The sequence below is a fragment of the Poromitra crassiceps genome (genome assembly GCF_964638095.1).
Source record: "Poromitra crassiceps genome assembly, chromosome: 30".
Classification (NCBI taxonomy): domain Eukaryota; kingdom Metazoa; phylum Chordata; class Actinopteri; order Beryciformes; family Melamphaidae; genus Poromitra; species Poromitra crassiceps.
In genome coordinates, this window is record NC_139652.1 from 5186516 (window position 1) to 5211515 (window position 25000).

Consider the following 25000-nt stretch of genomic DNA (forward strand, 5'->3'; position numbering starts at 1 on the left):
TTGCGATATTAAATTGTGGCTATCGTCCAAGCCTATTTCCTGGTCCACACGTTGGGAACCAGTGGCCTAGGAATACGAAATGAAGACTCAGGGAATTTGGGTGCCATTGTTATTTAGCACCACATGTATTAGCTGCTATAATGCCTATGATGTCAGAGAGACACAGACCTGAAAGGCTGCCCAAAGTCAGCTTCCTGCGGCCCACCCGCTCCACAAGCCACACCCCCACCAAGGTGAACAGGAAGTTGATAGCAGCGGTTGCCGAGGCCAACCAGATGGCCTGCTTGTCGTCTCGCACCCCCGACATCTGCAGAATGGTTGCACTGTAGTACCTGGATGTGGACGAAGAGGAGTCACTCTTAGCAGATGATCGTGCAGGAATGAACTTGGAACACCTCAACTAAGAACAACGTCTTCTGAGAGTGACTGGCCAGCAGATTTTCCACTTGGACCGGTGTCAGGGATATTCACAATACACAGAATCAGTTGTAACTATCCTTTGAGCATTTGCAAGGGTGGGTGAGAGAAGGTATGTCTTTGGGATTATCTTTGTTTTTTCTTTTTTAGTATTTTTTATCCCATTTTTATCCCCCATTAGTGCTCATTTTAATTTATTTATCCTGGTTGCTGCTCCACCCTCTGCCGATCTGGGGAGAGCCCAAACTGGCTCCATGCTTCCTCCGAGACATGGGCAGTTAGCCAGCCGCTTCTTTTCACCTGACAGGGGAAGCTTCACCGGTAGGACATAGCACGTGGGAGGATCACGCTATTCCAACAAGTTCCCCTCCCTCCAAACAGGCACCGCTAACGACCAGAGGAGGCACCACATCAGCAACCAGGATATTGCATGTTTTGGTGAGGGGTTCCTATATGAAGGAAACCCCCAGGGGGCACGGGGAGAACATGCAAACTCCAGGCCCTTTTGACGACCCCACCCGGTTGGTGGGCACTCGAGGACATGCGGACGGGCATGCACTCCTTCAGCGCTCACAGCGTCCCAGGTGGGAATCGAAGCCAGGACCTTCTAGCTGTGAGGCGACAGCGCTTACCACTGCGCTACCGTGCCCCCCGTCTTTGGGATGATCAAGTTGGAAGGAGCTCATTCTGTGGGAGCTGTTCCAGGAGAACCAGACTACCTACATGAAGGAGCTCATTCTGTGGGAGCTGTTCCAGGAGAACCAGACTACCTACATGAAGGAGATCATTCTGTGGGAGCTGTTCCAGGAGAACCAGACTACCTACATGAAGGAGATCATTCTGTGGGAGCTGTTCCAGGAGAACCAGACTACCTACATGAAGGAGATCTTTCTGTGGGAGCTGTTCCAGGAGAACCAGACTACCTACATGAAGGAGCTCATTCTGTGGGAGCTGTTCCAGGAGAACCAGACTACCTACATGAAGGAGATCATTCTGTGGGAGCTGTTCCAGGAGAACCAGACTACCTACATGAAGGAGCTCATTCTGTGGGAGCTGTTCCAGGAGAACCAGACTACCTACATGAAGGAGATCATTCTGTGGGAGCTGTTCCAGGAGAACCAGACTACCTACATGAAGGAGATCATTCTGTGGGAGCTGTTCCAGGAGAACCAGACTACCTACATGAAGGAGATCTTTCTGTGGGAGCTGTTCCAGGAGAACCAGACTACCTACATGAAGGAGCTCATTCTGTGGGAGCTGTTCCAGGAGAACCAGACTACCTACATGAAGGAGATCTTTCTGTGGGAGCTGTTCCAGGAGAACCAGACTACCTACATGAAGGAGATCTTTCTGTGGGAGCTGTTCCAGGAGAACCAGACTACCTACATGACGGTGTTGATCCCAGACAGCTGCTGAAACATCTGGAGGCCACAGCCCACCATCAGAGCCCTGCGCGTTGGGCCGTAGCTGAGGATTCGCCAAATGACAAGGCCCCCTAAAGGATGAGAAATCACTCATTTAAAAGTTTTCTCATCACTGGAAATCAAGTAACATGACTGGCACACGTAATGAGTTTTGCTCCGGAAGGAGTGGCTCAGCATTAATAATTAGCTACCAATAAGAGTAAAAACCTCATTCTCTCACACACCAACAGCCGAAAATCAACATACAGCATATCAGCAAATAAATGACATCAGAAGAAAGATTTCCGATCCATCTGTAAGTAAGTTCATCAAAATCAAAACTTTGACTCAAAACTTTGCTTTATCTAAATATATTTAATTAATTATATTAAATTAATATATTCAAATTTGAAACACCCCTATTGCATTTTTTTGCTATCATTTTGATAGGAATCTCTCACCTCCACTGGCCTGCTTCTCCTCCTCCTCAATGCTGGTCCTGATGGTGTGGTACTCCTCCTCCACACTCTGTCCTCCTCGGATGCTCTTGAGGACTTGGTGGGCCTCTTGGCTGCGGCCCTTCTGGAAGAGCCAGCGGGGGCTCTCCGGCAGGAAGAGGAAGCCCACGAACTGCAGCACGGCCGGGACCACGGACAGACCCAACATGTACCTGCAGAGGCAGAGAAGGAGGGAAGAGTAGAGAGGATAGACAGAGAGAGAGAGGAGAGAGAGAGAGAGAGAGAGAGAGAGAGAGAGAGAGGAGGGAAGAGTAGAGAGGATAGACAGAGAGAGAGAGAGAGAGAGGAGGGAAGAGTAGAGAGGATAGACAGAGAGAGAGAGAAGAGAGAGAGAGAGAGAGAGAGAGAGGAGGGAAGAGTAGAGAGGATAGACAGAGAGAGAGAGAGAGAGAGAGAGAGAGAGAGGAGGGAAGAGTAGAGGATAGACAGAGAGAGCGGTGAGGAGAGAGAAGGCGTCACATACAGACAGACAGACAGGCACACAGACAGGCAGGCAGGCAGGCAGACAGACAGACAGACAGGGCAGGATGACGACATTTAACAAATACCTCCAGCCGTCGTGCTGCATGTAGCTGAAAGCCCCGTCCAGCACGCTGGCGATGAACTGGCCCCCGGTGATGAAGACCACGTTCACGCTGACCAGCTGACCTCTCAGGTGGGGCGGCGACACCTCTGCTATGTACACAGGAACCGTCATGGAGGCCACGCCTGAGGACACACAGCACAGGGTTTGATGTGGATGCATGTGTGGAGAGAAACTGAATATCTTCAAGATAATAACTAATCATTTCATATTTGATTGATGTACACACCATGCAATTCAGTATATAGCCACAAACATCACTGAGTAACTGAGACTAATTACTGTCGGTTATATCAACGGTTCCTCAACGAGAGAACCTTTTGGGAGGTTCCAGCAAATGAGGCAGGTATAACAAGCAGTGTTTGATGATGGGTCTCTCCACCTTCTGTAAAGATCAGCATGCAACTCTGGACTCAATGCATTCCATTTACAACTAATGGACATGACTGTGAGCGTTGTGAACTCCTGCCAGATTTAACGCCGCTCTGTTCTGACCTTGATAATTGCCCATTGTGTTTACATGGACGGCACGGTGGATCAGTGGTTAACATTGTTGCCTCACAGCAAGAAGGTCCCGGGTTCGAACCCCGGTCCGTCCCAGGTCCCTTCTGTGTGGAGTTTGCATGTTCTCCCCATGTTTGTGTGGGTTTCCTCCCACCATCAAAGACATGTATGTTAGGGTTAATACTCCTGTCAGTGCCCCTGACCAAGGCACTGGCTAAAAGAACTGGAGTTGGTCCCCAGGCGCTGCACTGCGGCTGCCCACTGCTCCTAGTTCTAGGAAGGTTCCTAGTAGAGGATGGGTCAAATGCAGAGGATGAATTTCCACATGGGGATAAATAAAGGATAACTTTACTTAAAGTCGAGCTGAACCCAAAAATGACTTTTCTTTTCTTTTAGTTCAAATACCTGGGTATGCAGTGCACCTATTTAATAATGTATGCACACAAAATCACAACAATCTAATTTCTTTAGTTTTTCACACTTTTTCACATCAAAAGTTCATTTTTCAAGATTTCATTGATAACAGTAATGTACAGTTTGCTGACGTCACCTAGTACTATCAAATTTCTACCCCATTTCAACCAATCATATCACGACATGCAGCTGTCAATCAAATCTTCATTTCTGGATAATTTTCTCTTCCAAATAAAGTAGAAAATGGCACCTAGTGCCTGTCATCTGGCAGAATTCCTATCCCATAAACTAACTACTAACTTGGCCAATTGTTAGAAACATGAACAAAAAACAAAAACTATAATCTCTAAGAATGCAAAGAAATGTAACTGGCTCGTTAAAACGCGCATTCCAGGGATATTATATTTACAGCAGCGATAATGGCGCGCGCATCCGAGAGCTTGTTGTCAGGGGTCGCACTTCGGAGATTCCAGGCCGACGTGCTGCACTCTCCGCTCGGCAACACGAAGGCAGCTGGCTGCCTGCGGCTCGCTGAGCTCCACTCCTCCCGTCAAAAGGCACTTCCCGAGGGGAGCGCCACAACACACTGAATCCCACTCGATTTGGAGGCGGAACACGCCAGAATTGGCCAAAGCCCAATCCAGTCCCCAGAATTGTCAAAGAAAATCATCGACATGATGACCCGCCTCTCAACCTGTCATCTTAGACAAACTATATTTTCAGTCTGAAACGGACTCATTATGCACATGACGAACAGGTTCAGTTCGACTACATGCATGTGGTAATTTGCATAATTATTTTAAAAAATGCTGTCAAATCGCCAGGCTGCTTATGCTTCATTTTAAGTCAAGCCCGACTGATTTTATTTTGTATTTTTTTAGTTATAGACAACATGTGTATATTTGATCTTTTTTCTTAACTCAAATTATATTTTATATTTGTTCTATTTGTGTTTTTGTATTTCTAGTTATTTATGATTATTAAATTCCCAGTGAAGTTTACTGTTTCATTGCATTCAAGAACACTCAAGTCATAGAATTAACCATTTATTGCATAAATGAATATAATGCATATTATGTTTGGCGTTGAAGGCTCCGCTCTTATAATTAATTTAATATTTAATTAATTGAATTCTCCCTGAACTCGGCTCAGCAGCATGCTACGCCGAGCAGGGAGAGCAAGCAAAATCCCCCAAGGGAATAAAATATTCCAGATACATTTAAACCATAGAGAGTAAATGAGGGAGCCTAAAAGCAAGACATGGAAACATGTTCATTTTTTGAGCCATGCAGACTCCAGAGCTACAATACATGATAGCATTTGATCTAAAAGGTGGAGGCTGGGGTGGAGGGGGCAAAGCGTTGCCAGCAGCCGCAAATGATCAGCAAGGTGGGGAACAGATCAGTGAGAGGCTGCCATATTTAAACGGACCGCCTTGATGTGAGAATGACTGTGATTGGAGAATGGTTAAACGATGAACCAAACAGAGGCTGTCAGCTGGTACAGCTGGGGCGTAGCCTATGACATCATGTCTTGAATCAACTAACGCAGGCTTCATTTGATGTCATTTTGGACAATAAAGTTTATTGATAAGCTGTAAAATATCCTGCCTACATTACATATCTCAAGTCATGTCAAGTCATATCTTTGTCAAGTGTTTGATATTTGAGCGATCATTGCAATTTTTGTTATATAATGTGTATATAAGATAATCGGCTCATATATAGATATCGGAATTTTTTTACTCCCTAATATCGGTATCGGCATCGGCCTCAAAAATCCAGTATTGGTCTGGCTCTAATTTTAACCAACAAGCAGCACACAGCAGACGTACCTATACCCAAACCAACAAGCAGCACACAGCAGACGTACCTATACCCAAACCAATAGTAATCCTGCCCACAAGAAGTGCTGCCTTGTCCGGGGCGACGCTCAGGACCACGCCCCCGACGCTGACGACGCAGCTGGCCAGCAGGATGCAGATCCTGCGCCCCAGCACCCCGTTCAGCCAGCCGCCGGCGAGCGAGGAGACGGCCGCGGCCGCCACCGTGCTGGAGACCAGCAGCTCCTGCCACAGGGCACTCAGGTTCATCTCCTTTTTGAGGAGCAGCATGGCCCCGGAGACCACGCCCGTGTCGTACCCGAAGATGAAGCCTCCCAGGCCGGAGAAAGACGCCAAGACGTAGACGAACGCCGGCGTGGAGGAGGAGGAGGAGGAGGCGCCCGGGTCCGGGGGGTCTGCCCCGGCCGTGGCAGCGCCGTACGGGGCGCCGAGCACTCCGGATGCCGGCGGCGCTCCTATGAGACTCCGCTCTCCATCGTCAGTCGCTTTCTGTCGCAGAAGGTTCCTCATAGCCCGCTGCAAGTCGTACTCATGGTGGCTGTTGGACAGACAGGGAAAGCAGGTGTTAGGCAGAGGCCAGTGTAAGAAGAGTGTAGGACATCTCCATTCACTCCAATGGACCAGTTTTTTACTCTCAAGAGTTCCAGGAAGTAAGGTCCTGGATTAAGCAGCACTGTCGAGTTGTAGCAAAATGGACAGTTTGTGTTGTACTTTGAACTTTTTTTTTCTTTTTTTCCCTTGAATCAAATTGTACATTATCAGCTTTATTTTAGCATGCAAAAGTAGCGCGAGACCCATTCCTGGCTGTTCATTGGCTAATGAGTCTCGCATTTTGGTCCTCTGCTGACGCCACTCTCTCTCTAGAGCAGTGGATCTCAAATTTTTTCACATGAAGGACCCCTAAACTGACAAAAATTAGACCACCAATTAGACCCCCATTTTATTACAGAAAGTGTATAAAACCCATGACCAAAATAGGCATTGTGTTACTTATGAATGGAATTATAGCAAAAATAAATTACCTCCCTTTTGGCTGGGGACCCCCTGGAACCCCCTCAAGGACCCCTGGGGGTCCCCGGACCCCCAGAATGGTATTCTCTCTGAATCCCAGTCTGGCTTCCGAAAGAACCATAGCTGTGTGTCTGCCACTGTCAAAGTTCTGAATGACTTATACCCCAACCTTGACCAAAAACTCTCATGTACTGCACTGTTTATTGATCTATCCAAAGCTTTCGACACAGTCGATCACAATATTCACTGTTTATTGATCTATCCAAAGCTTTCGACACAGTCCATCACAATATTCTTCTACACAAACTCTCACTTGCTGGCTTCTCCGACCACTCCATATCCTGCTTTTCCAACTACTTCGACGGGCGCTCACAGTGCGTCCGTAGTGGCCATCTGACTTCCCAACCCTGCTCTGCTACCAAAGGAGTTCCCCAAGGCTCCTCATTAGGACCAACACTTTTCTCCATCTACATAAATAACCTACCTCAAACAATTTCTAATGCATCCATACATCTCTACGCCGATGATACCGTAATATATGCCTCTGCAGCCGACCCACTTACCGCCGTATCCATTGTTCAAGAAAACTTCTCCTCCATCCAAAAAACATTATTTGATTCCAAACTACTACTCAATGCCTCCAAAACCAAATTCATGATTTTTTCACATAAGAAACCTTCTCCAGCTAATCCAACCCAGTTCCCCTTAACCACTCTCAACAACATCCTCATTGAACGCGTCCACTCATACAAAATACCTTGGCATCTGGCTAGACGACTCCCTCAGCTTTAACACTCACATCAGTAAACTTCAATCCCACATCAAATCCAAGCTTGGCTTCCTTTACAGAAACAAACTCTGCTTTACTCACTCCTCCAGAATCTCCATTTTCAAATCATGCATTCTTCCCGCCTTTGATTATGGTGATGTCATTTACCAACAGGCTTCAAAAACCACGCTTGCCAAACTGGATACCCTCTACCACTCAGCCATCAGATTCGCCACCGGAGCTGCCTGCCGTACTCATCACTGCTCTCTTTACAGTCAAATAAGCCTCACCTCTCTCCAAGCCAGACGTGAGTCACATTGGTACACCCTGATCTACAAAGCACTCACTGGACACACCCCAGCCTATCTATCCAATCTTCTGCACATCTCCACATCTACTTACAACCTCAGATCCAACGCTGTCATCACGCTCGCCATCCCCAAAACCAAGAACTCCTTTGGTAGCAAGGCCTTCCACTCTGCTGCTGCATCTGCTTGGAATGGGCTCAACAAAACACTTCAGCTGGACCAGTTTGTTGACCTGGCTGCCTTTGGCAGTATATTGAAGTCATTTTTAACACATGTTTGCAATTGCCAATTGTCCTGACTCCCCTGCCCCGCCTCCTAACCCTGCACTACCCGTATGTTTTGTTTGCCCTGTCTGTTAAGTCTAAGAATTGCTGTGTGACTTTTTTGTGCTAAACGCTTTTTAACACTGTTTATATTTGTTTTGCTTTGTATTGATTCTATTTTTGTGTGTGCCTCTATGCCCTCTTGGCCAGGTCATTATTGTAAAAGAGAATGTGTTCTCAATAATCTACCTGGTAAAATAAAGGAAATGATGATGATTTGAGAACCAGTGCTCTAGAGCAGTGATACTCAACTGGCGGCCCGCGGGCCGATGGAATTGCAAAAAAAATATATATATATTTTTTACAGTGCACCTGAACGCAACATGCAAGATACCCGCTGAATAAGTGTCCAAATGTTCATGTCATCCTGGCCAATACTCCTGCCCAATACTTATAGCATTTCAGTCTGGAATATGGAATATCTTTCAATAATCTATGATTTAGCTGCTAATTTGTCAAATACCGCCGTCTGCTCGCCACCCAGGCACTTATGTATGTACTTAACCTAACTAACTATCCGTTGTGCACAACATTGTCAGACTAAACTCCGGCTGACACCACAAAAACCTACAATCCGATACAGAAAAATGTATATTGATTGTTTATTAACTGGCCCCTGGCCTTCTATCATTTCATGAAAGTGGCCCCCGGGCAAAGCAAGTTGAGTATCCCTGCTCTAGAGCAGTGGTTCCCAACCATTTTTGTGTTATGTACCCCTTGAGCTGTTTTACCATGCTGATAGTACCCCCTCACTCATGTGTGTCCATAATTCTCCTAAAGTTGTTATATTAAACTTTTAGTAGGCCTCTCTAACACATCTCATTAAATGAAAATAATTTGAATGACTCCTCTTTAATACAATTTTGACAGTTTTCAATTGGTTCAGTTTTCAATCAGTTTTTATCATTTTGGAAATACATTGTAATCCCAATCTTTCCAAGTACCCCCTGCAAGCTGCTCAAGTACCCCTAGGGGTACACGTACCCCTGGTTGGGAATCACTGCTCTAGAGGACACTAGTGTTAGGTTCCTCCATAGGCTGTATAAAGAGATCAACACAGTCCGGACAAACAAGCTTTTGTTTACAGTACATTTTGGGGGCTGTCTCATCACCCCCCCACTATATAATTTGCAGCCAGGACAGGTCATATTTTGTACAATATAGAAGGAATCTCTTGCCCTTCAGGGAGATCACTGCTCTCAGAACAGCTTCAGCTCCTCCACAGAGGGAGGTTGCTGCTCTCAGAACAGGACAAAACACTGGAAACAGTTCAATGGGCCACGTGAAAAAGACTGAACCTAAAGAGAGGACTGGAGCAGACGATACCACTCCGACCAAAACTAAAAAAAAACACAACAACACAGAAAAAAAAAGTTCTTTAAATCTTTTTTTAACGTTTTGGTCTGATTGAAATCTTATGTGGTCTCTCCTGTTTCTAAATATATCTGAACCGTTTGGTTTGAACAGGTAAAACGATTTTTATAAGCATTTTAGGAAATGTCTATGGGAAAATAAATGGCGGATGAAAATCTCTGGTACAGTGCTGAAGCAGGAAGTGACGTTTCACTTTGGCTCGCTCTATTTAAACTGTTTGAAATACATTTGCCTTTACTGTTTGTCTCTGAAGAAGATGCTGTGGGCGTTGAAACGTCTTTGCACCTTATCAAATTATTTTCTAGTGATATCGTCCTCCATCTATCGTGCTCCAGTCCTCTCCAACAGGAGCACAGCGGATGCAGTGGCACACGTGCTCCACACCGCCCTGTCCCACCTGGAGGGGAAGGACACCTATGTAAGAATGCTGTTCGTGGACTACAGCTCAGCATTCAACACCATAGTACCCTCCAGGCTGGTAAGCAAACTCAAGGACCTGGGACTAAACACAGCGATGTGCGACTGGATCCTGGACTTCCTGACAGACCGCCACCAGGTGGTGAGGGTGGGCAACCTCACCTCCTCCCCGCTGACCATCAGCATAGCTGCGCCCCAGGGGTGCGTCTCCAGCCCCTTCTGGTACGACCTCTACACCCACGACTGCGTGGCGACTCAAACTTCAAACACCATCGTGAAGTTTGCAGACGACACAGCAGTCGTGGGGCTGATCTCGGGGGGCGACGAGACGGCCTACAGAGAGGAGGTGGGGGCCCTGGAACAATGGTGCCAGGACAACCACCTCTCTCTGAACGTCTCCAAGACCAAGGAGATCATTGTGGACTACAGGAGAGGGGGGGGCACACACCCCCCAATCACCATCAACGGCACAGTGGTGGAAAGGGTGGACAGCTTCAAGTACCTGGGAGTAGGGCTGGGTTCAAAAAATCGATTCTCCGATTTTTAATCGATTTTCATTTTAATCCTCGATTATCGATTCATATGTCCAGAGATCGATTTTTTTTTTTTTTTTACTAAACAGGCTCAAATATTGTGCTGTGTGTGGTAGTTGAAACATAGTTTCAAGTTGACGTTTAATTATGTTTGTAGTTGAAACAAAAACATAAATACTGTAGGCTACATGAATGGAAATGTTTGATCATTATTAATATCTACTTTTAGAAATTATATAGGCTGAAATCAAATCACTGTGCATAATTGTGAAAGTGTCTATTGACAGATAAAAAGGCTGTTATTTACCCTTTGTCACCACGTGGTGAGTAAATATATGTGTAACTAAAACCATTAAAATTGACAACAGGTCTGCAACTTTTTTTCCCCATGTATCTACTCCCTGTGTTACATAACTGGACAGTCATGTAATTCAGGGTACAGCTCAAAAACCACGTTTTGGTATCACTAACCAAATCAATATTGAAAATTGATCGAATCGGAATCGAATCGAATCGAATCGAATCGAAATTAATCGATTTGCAACCTTGTGAATCGGAATCGAATCGATTCTTGAAATTTGAACCAATACCCAGCTCTACCTGGGAGTCAACATCCACCAGGACCTGACCTGGGCCGGCCACACCGCCACTGTTGTCAAAAAGGCCCAACAGCGAATACACGGACTCAGGCGCCTGAAGAAGTTTGGGCTAAGGAAAGAAATCCTCAGGGACTTCTACAGAGGCACCATTGAAAGCCTGCTGACTGGCTGCTTCACCGCCTGGTACGGGAACTGTACCACCATGGACAGCAGGGCGCTACGGAGGGTGAGGCGCGCGGCCCAGCACGTAACAGGAGACGAGTTGCCAGAACTGCATGAACTGTATAACCAGCGATGCCTCAGGAGGTCCCTGAAGATCATCAAAGACACAAACCATCCCCGCAACAGCCTGTTCTCCCTGCTACCCTCAGGGAGGAGATACAGGGTTCCAAAAGCACGCACAAATCGCTTGAGGAACAGTTTCTTCCCGCAGGCCACGAGACTCCTTAACATACACAAATAGTGTAGTAGTCGTACCGTACCGTACTGCAGCTGCTACCATTATGTATGCCTAATGTTTAATTGTATGTCTAACAAGGTACATGCTATTTGCACCTGTATGTCAATTACGTCGAATTTAAAATGTCTGAACACGTCTAACGTATGCACAATGCCTAATGTTTAATTGTATGTTTAATAAGGTACATGCTATTTGCACTGTATGTCAAATACGTCAAATTAAAATGACCGAACACGTCTAACGTATGCATATGACATGTGCACCTATGTGCAATGAATATGCCACTGACTTGTCTTATCGCTATTCTGCCTCATTGCCTATTGCTGCTTAGTATTGCTTATTGATGCCTATTTCTTATTGCCTATTGCTCATTGCTTGTTGCCTATTTGTACTATGTCGTAAACGGAGTCCACAGCACAAGAATTTCTCACGTGATACTTGTACCATGGAGTGACAATAAAAATCTTGAATCTTGAATCTTTGTGTTCATTACATTTCCTAACCAGTATTGGCATCTATGTTATGCATGTTATGCACCAATATTAATAATAGGTCTATATCTGTTTACAAATGTGAATGTTTTTAACTTCCAGACCCTGCTAGGGGTCCGCTAACCTGACGCTGCCAGATGGATGTAGGTTGGTTCACATTTGTTTCACAAGGATTGTGAATTTGTGAACAATACCGCCCCCATCTAGCGGAGTCAGGTTAGGGGTCCGCAGCAAAAATGGGAATATTTTCCACGTTTATAATTTCATCCATAAGTACTGTAACACAATAACAGAATGTATGACTCTTTTCATCAAGTGTTTCATACACTTTACACTTCACTCACACACACACACACACACACACACACACACACACACACACACACACACACACACACACACACACACACACACACACACACACACACACACACACACACACACACACACACACACACACACACACACACACACACACACACACACACACACACACACACACACACACACACACACACACACCCTCCTTTGAGAGAGAGCCTCGTGATCTCATGATCTCGCGAGACTCCAGCTGCCTCTGGCAAGTTTCGGTGACGCGAGCCGAGGAAAGCAGACCTGTAAATGCGGAACACTCCGTTTACTCCCAATGCACGCCAAACTCCGTTCAAAATCGTGTAGTTTAATGTTTGCTTATCGGCACACACGTACGTGTCTGCTAGAACACAAGTGAAAGAGCATTTTTGGCCTCGAGTTGGGTCGCTCTTATGGTCAATTCGGCATAATAGATAATCGACCAAACGGCACTTAATTCTAATAAAAACCGAAGTTTTACAAGTTGTAACCACCAGTGTATTTTGTGGAAGCCAAAGCCAGGGGGCGTTACGCCGAACTCAGTCAGAAATGGCTCATAAGGATTCTAAAAACGTCTCAACCTTAAAACGTAACGCTATCTAGCTCTACCGGGTATGTAACTACATTCCTCACACACATAAGCATAACAATTATTAACGATCCGCGCCGATCACATGACGTCACCACCACTGACCTACATTCCTGTCAAAACGGACACACCAGCGGAGACAGCGTAAACATCCCACACATGTCGACACACTAGACACACGCGTAGTGTAGATAATTAAAGGACAGTCCGTGCATTAATCAACTTACATGCTTTATAGGTGGTTGTTGACACTAGTTGATCCTGCTGCTGCTGCTGCTGCTGTTGTTGTTGTTGTTGTTGTTGTTGTCTTCCTCTTCAACAAGTTCACCAACCTGGAAGTTTTTCTGACTGGAGTCATATGATGTGTCGCCGAACGCAGGGAGGAGGAGGAGGAGGAGGAGGAGGAAAGCTGTGTGTTATGAACGAATATAAGACTTCCGGTTTCTTTCCGGTTTGCGGAGCTAGCGAATATAAGACTTCCGGTTACCTTCAGAGTAAAAGCGGCGTAATTCATGTTTTTAAAAGCCATAGAAAAATGGTTATATAGCTTCATTTAAATGCTTAGTTCATTAGTTTAATGTGGAAAATAATGATTTTTCAATCGCCCCTGTCTGCTCTATAATTGTGCAGAATCGTTTCGTTCTTTTACTTTGAAAATTTTTGAAAAATCTCACCGGAACTTCTTATATTCGCTAGCTCTTATATTCGCTCACACAACACAGCTGAGGAGGAACACGCCTGCCTGCCTGCAGCGTGACATGCAGCGACACCGAAACCACAGGAAAAAGTGTGACTTCAGAAAAGGGAACATGCTGCCGTGTCAAAGGGAGGTCGCCGAGGAGGATTAAAGGAGGTCAACTTCACTCTCCACACTGTGTGACTGCTTCCCCCCTGTCTGTCTGTCGTGTCGGCCACATTGAGTTGAGTTGAGTCATGTGGTGGTTAGCTCCAGTATCCTGCTCGTCTGTCCCCATGCTATGCTGCTGCGCCACTGTGGCCACCCGAAGAAGCCCCTTTTGTCGGCCTTGAAGCAAGGGACGACGGCGTCACGGGGAGCCGAATCACAGCATCTCAGAGATCATCATGGTTAACAAAGAGGAACTGGAGGAGAGGCTGAAGAAGCTACTGGTGAGGCTGAACAACCTGCAAGAAGACAGGCAGCTGAGCACACTGGTCCAGATCATCCAGGACCTGCTCTTCCTGGCGCACACAGACTGTGGTAAGATACTGTATATCATCCTATAATGTTACAGGCAGTGTTGGGCAAGTTACTGTCAAAATGTAATGACATTACTTTCAAATGAAAGTAACTAGTAATATCTAGTATATTATTTACTATATTACTAGTTACTTTCATTTGAAAGTAATAAGTTATTACATTTTGGAAGTAATAAGTGACTTTACAATATTACTGTCTGTGTAGAGTAACTTGTTACTTATTTAGCCTACATTACTTTAGCTCCTCTTTGGCCATGTTGCTTTGATTTAGCGGTCATCTTTCTCTGCTTCTTTTAAGATGAAAAGTTGTTTTTATAAGCCAGTTGTTGGAGCATCTTCTTCGCCTGTACACATTTGTAATTTTTAGTTGCCCCTCATTTTGTATGCCCTCTCTATGCAGTTTATCATTGCGTTTTATCATCTGTGATTCAGCACAGTCCAATTAAATTAAACTTGAAAACACTATAATAACTTCAGATTGCACTGAAGCATTATTTGGGTATGAATTAATCCTTTAAAACCTGGTTCCCACATCAATAAGTTAGTTAGAAAGCATAACTAGTTGCTTGTATTTTGTGTGACCTCATCTAAAGTGAGGACTATATCTATGCCTTAAAAAGCATTTAAACATGAGATTGTAAAGTGAATGTTTGATCCTGAACTATTGTTTCCTTGTGCAGCAGCAGAGCTGTTTGAAGACAAAGATGTGCACGGTCCTCTGATGGTGGTGCTGTTGTCTTACCTCAACAGCAGAGGAGTCCAGCAGGTACGGGTCGGGAAGGCATGAGGAACAAGGAAGTCCTTCCTGCTTTATAACTCCATTTGTTCATATCCTTTTTTTTTTTTTTTTTACTTTTCATATCAGCAGCATGTTGTGCTATCTTTACTCTACACATAATAATAATAGCTTGGATTTATATAGCGCCTATATACATGGAGTGGTGGTGTAGTTAGGAATGTCATACCGAACCGACCTGGATAGCTAGGCTTAGATAGTGAGGTAATATGCAGTTGTGCGGTGGTAGCATGGAGGGGGGTGTTTCCAGGACGCTGGATTACACCGTTAAGCCTTCTTGAGGTGTCGTGGGCCTAACTTAACGAAACGTCGGTGAAGGAAGGTGCCCACTTGAAAACCCCAATAAAATGCTTCATACTGCTGTTGGCTAGGGTAGGTAACTGGTGATTTGTGTCTTGTTTATTAGTTTGTTAGCCTGTTAGCTTGTTTTATTCTGGATTGGGCTTCTAAATGTGTTTTTCCTCGGATTTTGGCACAAGGGATAGTAACATCTTGTCCTGTGTATTAATTAATAATAGCTTGGATTTATATAGCGCCTATATACATGGAGTGGATCACCTGCCTAGGCGATCACCCCTCTTCAGAGTGGATCACCTGCCTAGGTGATCTCCCCTCTTCAGAGTGGATCACCTGCCTAGGTGATCTCCCCTCTTCAGAGTGGATCACCTGCCTAGGCGATCTCCCCTCTTCAGAGTGGATCACCTGCCTAGGTGATCTCCCCTCTTCAGAGTGGATCACCTGCCTAGGCGATCTCCCCTCTTCGCAGTTTAAACCTCATTAAAAAGTGAAACGGCCATGCTTTTTATTTATCATGTTGTGTACAGTCTTGTGACTGACTGCTGTATACCGCGGCTTATCTCCTATCTAGCACGTTGTTGGCAGTCTTGTGACTGACTGCTTTATAGTATACTGCTGCAGCTTATCAGAGGTGAGATCGCAGCGAGACTCAAACTGAAAGTCAGATGCGAGGTGAATGGACTTATTTTGAAGGAAGGTTTATGTTCCTTCATTGGCTCGACGACGGTTCTTCACAACCTTGAGATAAATAAAGTGTAAAAAAAAAAAAAAAAAAACTCTCTCCACAGGTGGGCTGGTCACTGCTGTGTCGTCTGATTGAAATATGTCCCGGGACGCTGGATCAGCTGAGCCGGCCTGTGCAAGCAGCCAAGGAGTGGGAGGTACTGGGAGCGCACCAGTAAGTACAAGACACACACAGTGTCTGGGCACTGTGTGCGTGTGATGCCCTTCCACAGCTTCCTGTTGGCTTGGCTGCATGTGATAATGTTGTTCTTTGTGAGTCTTTTTCTGTCCCAGATGCCTCTATTGTTGTTTCCTTTGTCTCTGTATCAATGTGTTTGGTCTACACCAGGGGTGTCCAAACCTTTTTGAATGGGGGGCCAGATTAGATCATGTGAAAATGCCGGGGGGCCGGGTGCTTCTCGCATCATATGGGTTATAAAATAAAATAAAATAAATCACATACAATTGTACTTTGTTGACCATCTGAAAACATTAGTTCTGCATGTGCTGTTCCTACCTGGTGCTTCTACAAACTGTATGATAGTGCTGTCATCGTTAGGTGAAGGGGAAAAATGCAAATTGAACTTGCTTGATTAATCAATACTGTGTGGAGGGCCACATATAGTATATTTTGAGAGACAAGACGAGGGCCACTTAAAATCTGTCCGCGGGCCACAATTGGCCCCCGGGCCGGACTTTGGACATGCCTGGTCTACACCTATAGACGGTTTCACTGGAATTCTGTTGCTAGGGAACAATTTGGAACCTTGATCTATTTTAATCGCAAACACTCCAACAGGAAATAAACTAGGGAGCATTTAGAATGTTACACTTGTATTGTTGTTGTTTTGTGTATTGTGTACCTGTATTGTTGTGAATCTGGGGATGCAAGATAATTCCATGTTTGAGCGAGATCATAGTTACTGATAGGGGTGTCAAAAATAAATTAATAATAATAATATAATAATAATAATAAGATGCATCGCGATACGGACGTGCACGATTCTGCATCTATTCACAAATGTCAAAAATCGTTTTATTTTTATTTTTTATAATCGAATAAAATATAATGGAAGTACATGCAGTTGTTTATTTGGATCATAATACAATGCAATTCCAAATGCACTTTTATGTTAAAAGTAGCCACACAGTGAGAAAAAAGAGTGAGAAAAAATAAATCATGTATTGGGAAAAAAAGTGATGCATCGATTAACGATGGAACGAGATGCATCGATAATCGTAATCGGATCGAATCGTAGCCCTCTGAATCGTAATCGAATCGAATCGTGAGGCCAGTGAAGATTCACAGCCCTAGTTACTGATCTGATATGATCACTACATTTCTATTGATGGTAAAGGATGTTTTGCTGCTTTGCAGGCAGATCCTGAAGGTGCTGTCCCAGTACAGGACGGACTGCAGAGTGACCATGGTTGGACTCAGGGCCTTGGCTCTCCTGCTCAGATCAGGTACAAAATGAGACAGGACCGTTCAGATGGATGGACGACACAATGAGTGTGACAAGATAGTTTGGACCATCTGAAAGTCAATTTAGTGCCGTTTTCGGCTACTTATAAGTCAAGCCCAGGTCATACGAGTGATTTTTTTACACAGATTCTAAAACGGTTTAGAATCTGGGTTATTAAACAAACACTAATAATAATCTGCAGAGATTATTTGACCTGGGTCCAATCAGGACACCAGAAGGTCACTGAAGTCACTGAAAGGCCATATGACGAGTTCATGACATCAAATCAATTTATTTATAAGGAAACTTTAAAATAATGTTTTGTTTATGAAAGAGGGGTTGAATAAGTTACTGTGGCAATTCAGCATAGAGGAAGTATTGTCCATAAATAATTCATCTGTTTGATCTCTGGCTGTAATTCCTTATCTGTATGTGTACAGTAGCTACAGTAGCAGTAGCTGTACTGGACAGTAGTACAGTACATGTGCGACAGTGTTGCACATAAAGGGCCTGTATTACATCATGCCAGTTTGACGTGGAGCGCTGGAGAGTCGCCAGAGATGAGATCCAGACAAAAGTCACATGGTCCGCGGACTGATTTTATTAGTCAATGAAAGTACAGTATCAGTGGGCTGCAGTCCAGCAGATGGCGGGGCAACAATCTGCCAGCTAAACACTTCCTGCCTCTGACGCTGAGGGGCTTTGTGTCAAATATTTACCAGCTCACGGAACAGACCTGTTTGTTTTCAGCAGCTGAAAGCTCACAGGGTACATTTGTAGTGTTTTGTTAGGAGATATCCACCACACGGCACATAATAATAATAATAATAATAATAATAATAATAATAATAATAATAATTATTATTATTATTATTATTATTATGATTAATAATAATAATAATAATAATAATATTTTTTATTGTTATTATTATTTATTATTATTTATTATTATTATTATTATTATTAATAATAATAATAATAATAATTATTATTATTATAATTATTATTATTATTATTATTATTATTATTAACTCATTGAATGCCATGGACGTCCTTCGACGTCCAATTAAATAGTGACGTAGAATGCCACGGACGTCCTTCGACGTCCAATGCGTTTTTTGACGGTGGGACGTCGATCAAAGCCTTCCGCAGCTCCTGTACAACTATAGTAGCTATTGGAGGTGTATAACCTATTTTACGGACTCATTAGGTGGCGACAGTGCTTGCTCGGTGCAGTCCAGATTAGAGACAGGTCCGAGAAACAGCCTAAAAGCCGTGGATCAAAGACAACCCGATGCATGCTCCCAGAGCCATTTGCTCTGTCGCGGGAGCTGACATTGGCTCCGAACAGGAGTCAATCCGCGCTCACAACTGAGCCCCTCTGTCCCTGTCTGTCTGTCTGTCTGTCTGTATAGTTTCTCCACCCGATTAGCAGACAGGAAAGCAGCCCCTGACGCCAAACCATTCAGCAATCCGGGTTGGCTCTTCCCTGCTGTGGCGCTGAGAGCCGACAGCAGCACACAAACGCAGCACTCCGAAAATATAATGGTTGCGTGAGGCTGTGTGCAGTGTGGGGAGGAGTTTACGGGGGGAGGGGGGGAGGGGGGTGGTGCACGCAGGGCATCACACAACAACTACGTCACTACATCAGAAAATATTATCTTCAGACTCAGTGAATGTGCTTGAAATGCTGCATTTCACAAAAGGCGGATTATCTCAGCTAATAATTTGAAAAGCCTGAAAACGCTGAAAACAACCTATCTTCTCCGGCTCATAACTAAAGAACGGAAAATGGTATCAATAAACTTTTTTTTGCTGATGATACAATAGAGCCAGCTCGTTCTTGTGCGTGTTCGGTGTTTACATAGTAATATCACACAATATTCTGTGGGCCTCGAGAAATCACTGAAAACGCTCTGAAAACTCTGGCACTGGGAGCATCCGTTCTCCAAAAGTGGCTGGCACTGAATGAGTTAATATAATATCCACCACATATTCAAACAAATGCTGTTACTTTTTAAAGGATAGTAGGCAACTTAAATCCTCAAATCCTTGTGTGACCAAAGTGTAGTGGATCCATATTTTAAAGATATTGAATGATTTGTGTCACTTGATTGTAATCACCTGTTAATTGATTACAATCACCTGTTATTTTCCTACCAAGATGGCCGTGTGGCGATGTAACAGAATACTATCAATAGGTAGGGGAGTGGGTAGGGTGATGTTGGTGTGTTTTTGGGCGGCGGAAAGGAAGGGGTGGGGGCGAGCGAAAGAGGGCTGTAGCCAGGGATAGGAAGGTGGTAGAGAGTCGGGATTCGAGGGGTAGGTAGGGGAGTGGCTAGTTACACACACACACACACACACACACACACACACACACACACACACACACACACACACACACACACACAGACAAGGTGAAAACAATAGCATCCACCCACTGTTGCTGCTTGTAATGATGCTATAGTGTTATAGTTTATTTGTTTATTATAAGGATCCCCATTAGTCTACACCGAAGTGAAAGACTACTCTTCCTGGGGTCCAAGCACATAACTTAAAACATTGGAGCAGTTACAAACAATGGAAACAAAGAAAAAAAACATACTTGCATTATTATTGCATTCTCAATATATGCAAAAAATCACAACACAAATGGCTCCGACCACAAAATCGAAGACTTAACTTAATACATCAATAACAGAATGTTATTGCAAAATCACAACAGAAATAGGCTCCAACCACAAAATAGAAAACTAAATAAATAAGTTGTGCGTCTAATACAGTTGTGTGTGTTTTGTGTGCGTCTGTGCAGATACGCTGCCTCTGCTGGTGCTGGAGGAGGAGGAGGATGTGTTCGGCCTGGTGGTGCAGGCCATGAAGACGTTCCCCACCAGTGAGGAAGTGCAACTCCAAGGCTGTGCGGCTCTGCAGTCCCTTCTGGAGACAGGTACACACGCAAGCACACGCACGCACGCACGCACGCACACTCACACACACACACACACACACACACACACACACACACACACACACACACACACACGTAAGTGTATGGAGTGATACATGTACAGTCTACTGTCTTCTTGCAGTATGAGGTGCCTCTGCCCCTACACTGACTGTGTTTACATGCATACTAATAATGAATTGTATGTATTGATGTATACATGATGTAGACATATCTTTTTTATAATTGTCAAATCAATCCAATCCACTCCAATAAACGGATTATTATGGGATTTCTAGAGTTACCTGATTATCAAGTGGTCATGTAAACAGCATAAACCCATATCCTTTATCCGATAGAGTTTATCGGATAAAGGCTGTTATCGGTTTATAAGAAATGGATAAACACACGTAGCTTTCTGCTGAATCCTCAGTGTTATTCAGTGCATGAACCAGGCTCAGTGTCCGTTCATCACGCACTTTGAGGTGAGTTGCCGCTATTTACTGAAGTGCATGTAAACGCGGAAATCTGATTTTTGCCAGTTACCTGATTATTCTCAGTGATCGGATTATGGTGTGCAATAGCAACACACTCAATGTGTGTCATGATGATATACTGTGAAACTCTGCATCTTGTTGATGGTTTAGCACTATTGATGTTTACAGACGGCCCATATTCTAATTAGGGATGTTCGATATTGGCTTTTTTACCGATATCCGATATCCGATAATGTCCAACTCTTAAATTCCGATACCGATATCAACCGATACCGATATAAGCGGGCTTTTTTTCCACCAAAATTTCACGTAACAAGTTACATAATGTAGCTTAATGTAGCTGAAGAGTTTAATATATAATATGCATGTTGTGTTAAAGTTGTAAGTGTAAGTGTGACCAGAAGGTCGTCGGTTCAAATCCCCGGGACCGGCAGGATAAATCTGGGTGGGGAAAGTGAAAAGGCAGCGCTTGCCCCTCCCTCATTACCACCACTGAGGTGCCCTTGAGCAAGGCCCTTAACCCCAACCGCTCCAGTGGAGCTGCTCAGTGGCCAACAGATCAGACTGTGGTTGTACTGGTCAGCTTCCAGGTATGAATGTGTGTGTGAATGTGAACAGGGCACTCCTGAAAAAGAGAGCATTGCTCTCAGTGAGACTCCCCCTGTATTAAAAAAAAAAAAAAAATATCGGCATGAAAACCGATACCGATATTTTCCGATATCGATTTTTTTATGCTAATATCGGCCGATAATATCGGTAGGCCGATAATATCGGACATCCCTAATTCTAATCAATAGGGTGATCATATGTGCAGCCCATGTGTTTGGGATTGATGTTGAGAGCTGCCCATGTGCAATTGAGAACAGTTAAGGTCCTTACACATCAAGAGCGATGCGAATATACAGCACGGAATTGCGATGTGAGTTTTGACCCACCTGTCAATCACAGCCACAGATGTGTACACGTCGGAAGCGAATTTCTGAAAAATCGACCGTGGTTCGAAAAAATAAACACCGCAATAACGCTCGGCGAAACTTCGCCGTTGGTATGCACGGTTGCATTGACTGATATAGGTTCGGAAAATATTATTGACGTGCGAATTAATCGCACGAAAAAAACGCTCTCGATGTGTAAGGACCTTAAGTGTGAGAAAAGCACTGAATTATGTAATCATCCCTCTGCAGTTCCCACCAAAAAAGCTGTTGAGGTCTAGCATAGAACAAAGACGGTCTTAGTTTAATATCAGTGCTGTGTAAGAAATGACGTACTTTGACCTTGCAGGTGGCCGTGCTATCTGTAAACATGAAGACGGGAGTAGCTTTCCCGTCAAGGGTTATAACAGACCATTGTTTAAAAGTTTGAAGTAATATACTCATGAACACACAGTAAGAACTTCATACTCATGAACATTATGCAATTTGGTTGAGATTAGGGATGGGCATTTCTAGCAAAAACACTATTCGAAATTCGCTGGCCAAATTCGAATTTAATTCGAAATTCGAAAATAAAAATAAAAATGTAAAAAAAATTAAAAATGTTTTTTTTTTTTGTTTTTTTTTTTTTCTTTTTGTGAGTGAAATGTTGCATTGTCTCCCCTGATTCTAAGTCTACGGCTTTATTAATTAATATAAAAAGCTTCTGCTGTGGATTTTTAGCTCAAACAAGCATTGCACCACTGAAGTAAAGAACATGTTACATGACATTGACATTTTCGAAAATAAAAAACAGTTTTGACAATCATGAGTGGTTCATTAAATATTTAGTAGGCTCAGGTCTGAGTGCCAAAGGGGTGCCAAAGTCACCCCCTCTCCCTCTTCATGGGATTTCATCGCCATTCATTTTTCCATAAACCTTGCTTAAAATGCTTATAAAATTTGTTTTACTTGCTCAAACCAAGCGATTTGACTATACTTAGAATCAGGGGAGACAATGCAACATTTCACTCAAAAAAAAAAAAAAAAAAAAAAAAATCGAATTTCGAATTTCAATAATAAAAGTCGACCTTAACTGGGTTTCCATCCACCTCTGGATATTCGCATTTACCCAAAATGCGAATATAAACTTGAATGGAAACACCAGAAATTCGAATAAAGGTCGAAATATCGCATAAATGTTTTTACGCTTGGAGGGGGTGGATTTATCAGCGTATCGACAGTAGGAAGATGCGAACTTTTGCAATGGAAACAGATTTTGCGAATTAACGATGACGTACCAGATGTGACTTCACTTCCGCTTCATGCTACTCCAGGGGGAAATGGTGGCGATTAGCGCCAGGCAGTCTGAATGAAATTGAATGTAACGTTCGCAATTCTATGTATTAAATTCTAAAAAACGACCCTCAACATTTGGGAAGGCTAAGCCACACAACTAGTTCGTTATAATCTAACATCATGCTTTGAAGGCGACTTTACGACGATGAGGACAGTGATCATCACCATCACCGGGTGATGACTCAATCAAAGCAGGTCTCCGCTGATAGAGATCTCTTACAGGCACACAGGCACGTTACGCCTCCTCCTGACGAGAAGCGCCACCGACTGCTCAACCTGCCGACTCCCAAAACTCGCTAAACAAAAGTGAATGGAAACATGCATAAATTCGCATTTTATTTTGCGGATTTTCACAAAATTCGCTTGAATTATGCGATACATTTGGATGGAAACCCAGTTCTTGATAATAACAACGATTATTCGAAAATTCGAAATTCGATGCCCATCCCTAGTTGAGATATAATATTAGTATGTAATGTTTTTTCTAACCAATTATGAAAATGCAGTTTGAAATATGCTTTGTGTTATGAAGAAGAAATGTACTATCATGGATGTGTGTGTGTGTGTGTGTCAATGAATGGATCCTTTGCGCGGACAGAGATGATTACATAATTCAGTGCTTTTCTCACACTAACTGTTCTCAATTGCACATGGGCACATGGGCAGCTCTCAACATCAATCCCAAACACATGGGCTGTATGTAATCACATATGATCACCCTATTGATTAGAATATGGGCCGTCTGTAAACAGCACCAATGCCATTAAGACACAAACTTGTCAATTAGAGTGATTTGTTTTCAGATGCAGAGTGACTGGTCGTGTGAAATTGCCTTTGCAATTCCATTTTCATTTTGTCAGAATAACAAATGAAATGGAAGAATGAAGAATTGGATTATTGAATTAAAGGTTTCTGACACAAGTTGCATATTAGTGGGAAAAATTAAATGTATCATAATATAATTTGTTATACAGCAGTGGGGCTACATACAAATGTTCCAGTTAGCATGAAGTTTTGAATAAAGTGAACTATCTGCTTGTGTAGCTGAATGTGTGCGATGGTTTGTGCGTGCAGTGAGCGATGAGCACCTGGTGGAGTTTGTGGAGAACCAGGACCATGTGGTGTTGCTGGCAGCTCTGCGGAGCTTCCAGGACAGCCCTGAGATGCTGCTGCAGGCCATGAAGGTGCTGGTGCCCCTGGCCCGCCCTGGTAAGTCCTCCACTGCACCCACACTGTCACAGAGACTGAAAACGGAAGGAAACAGGACATACTGTATATTAATGCTCTCATATAGACTCTCTCCCTGCAGTGGGAGAGAGTCTGGCTGGTAAAAGCTCCACTGTGGACTAGCGGGGAAAAAGGCTCTGTTTAATACCTTTACAGCCATCCACCGAAAGTACCATGCAGGCTGGCTTCATTGCACGACCCACATCAATCGTTTTCAGCGTGTAGCAACGAGCTAGCTGTTGTTATTGTTCCAAAACAGCGCAGGCATTTGAGATCGGCAGATTCGACACGCACAACAGCAGAGGCATTTGAGATCCACAGATTCGACACGGAGGGAGCGGAAAGGAAATCCATATATGGTCGCAGCCGCTCAGTCAGAGCGGGTCGGAGCCAATTGCAGAGCTTGCAGGGAGCGGAATGGCACCGACTGAAAATAGTCGGCACCAATTTTGGGGGAGCTAAGTCCACCAGGCTGCTTCAAGCCAGTCAGACTAATGCTTTCATAACCTCCTTTTTATTAGTACTATGTTGTTTCCTAGCATACAGCGCTACATCGCTATGACCAAGTGAACAGCAGAATGGCACGGAGATGTGAATAGCAACCATTAGTTTCAATGAAGCTCGACACATTGACAGTGAACACGGTGAACCGAGT

At 44.0% G+C, this 25000-nt stretch overlaps 2 protein-coding genes across 2 annotated transcripts in view; one reads left to right on the forward strand and one right to left on the reverse strand.

The window, feature by feature from the left end:
* Positions 1 to 13148, reverse strand: part of LOC310800359 (proton myo-inositol cotransporter-like) — a gene marked incomplete at its 3' end in the record, with an annotated part of 22539 nt that extends 9391 nt beyond the window's left edge. Inside the window, exons 1-6 of the mRNA XM_083662961.1 lie at positions 13135 to 13148; positions 5712 to 6220; positions 2887 to 3046; positions 2282 to 2490; positions 1804 to 1912; positions 169 to 332 (exon numbers count right to left, since the gene is read on the reverse strand). Coding sequence (XP_083519087.1) covers positions 169 to 332; positions 1804 to 1912; positions 2282 to 2490; positions 2887 to 3046; positions 5712 to 6192 — 1123 coding nt within the window. The 5' untranslated portion in view covers positions 6193 to 6220; positions 13135 to 13148. The remainder of the gene's footprint in view (positions 1 to 168; positions 333 to 1803; positions 1913 to 2281; positions 2491 to 2886; positions 3047 to 5711; positions 6221 to 13134) is intronic.
* An 842-nt stretch (positions 13149 to 13990) lies between these two features.
* The window catches only part of lrrk2 (leucine-rich repeat kinase 2), a gene marked incomplete at its 5' end in the record, with an annotated part of 86077 nt that continues 75067 nt past the window's right edge, over positions 13991 to 25000 (forward strand). The window contains 6 exons of the mRNA XM_083663295.1: positions 13991 to 14126; positions 14806 to 14891; positions 16007 to 16116; positions 17320 to 17408; positions 20220 to 20354; positions 24193 to 24327. Of these exons, the coding sequence (XP_083519421.1) occupies positions 13991 to 14126; positions 14806 to 14891; positions 16007 to 16116; positions 17320 to 17408; positions 20220 to 20354; positions 24193 to 24327 (691 nt within the window). The remainder of the gene's footprint in view (positions 14127 to 14805; positions 14892 to 16006; positions 16117 to 17319; positions 17409 to 20219; positions 20355 to 24192; positions 24328 to 25000) is intronic.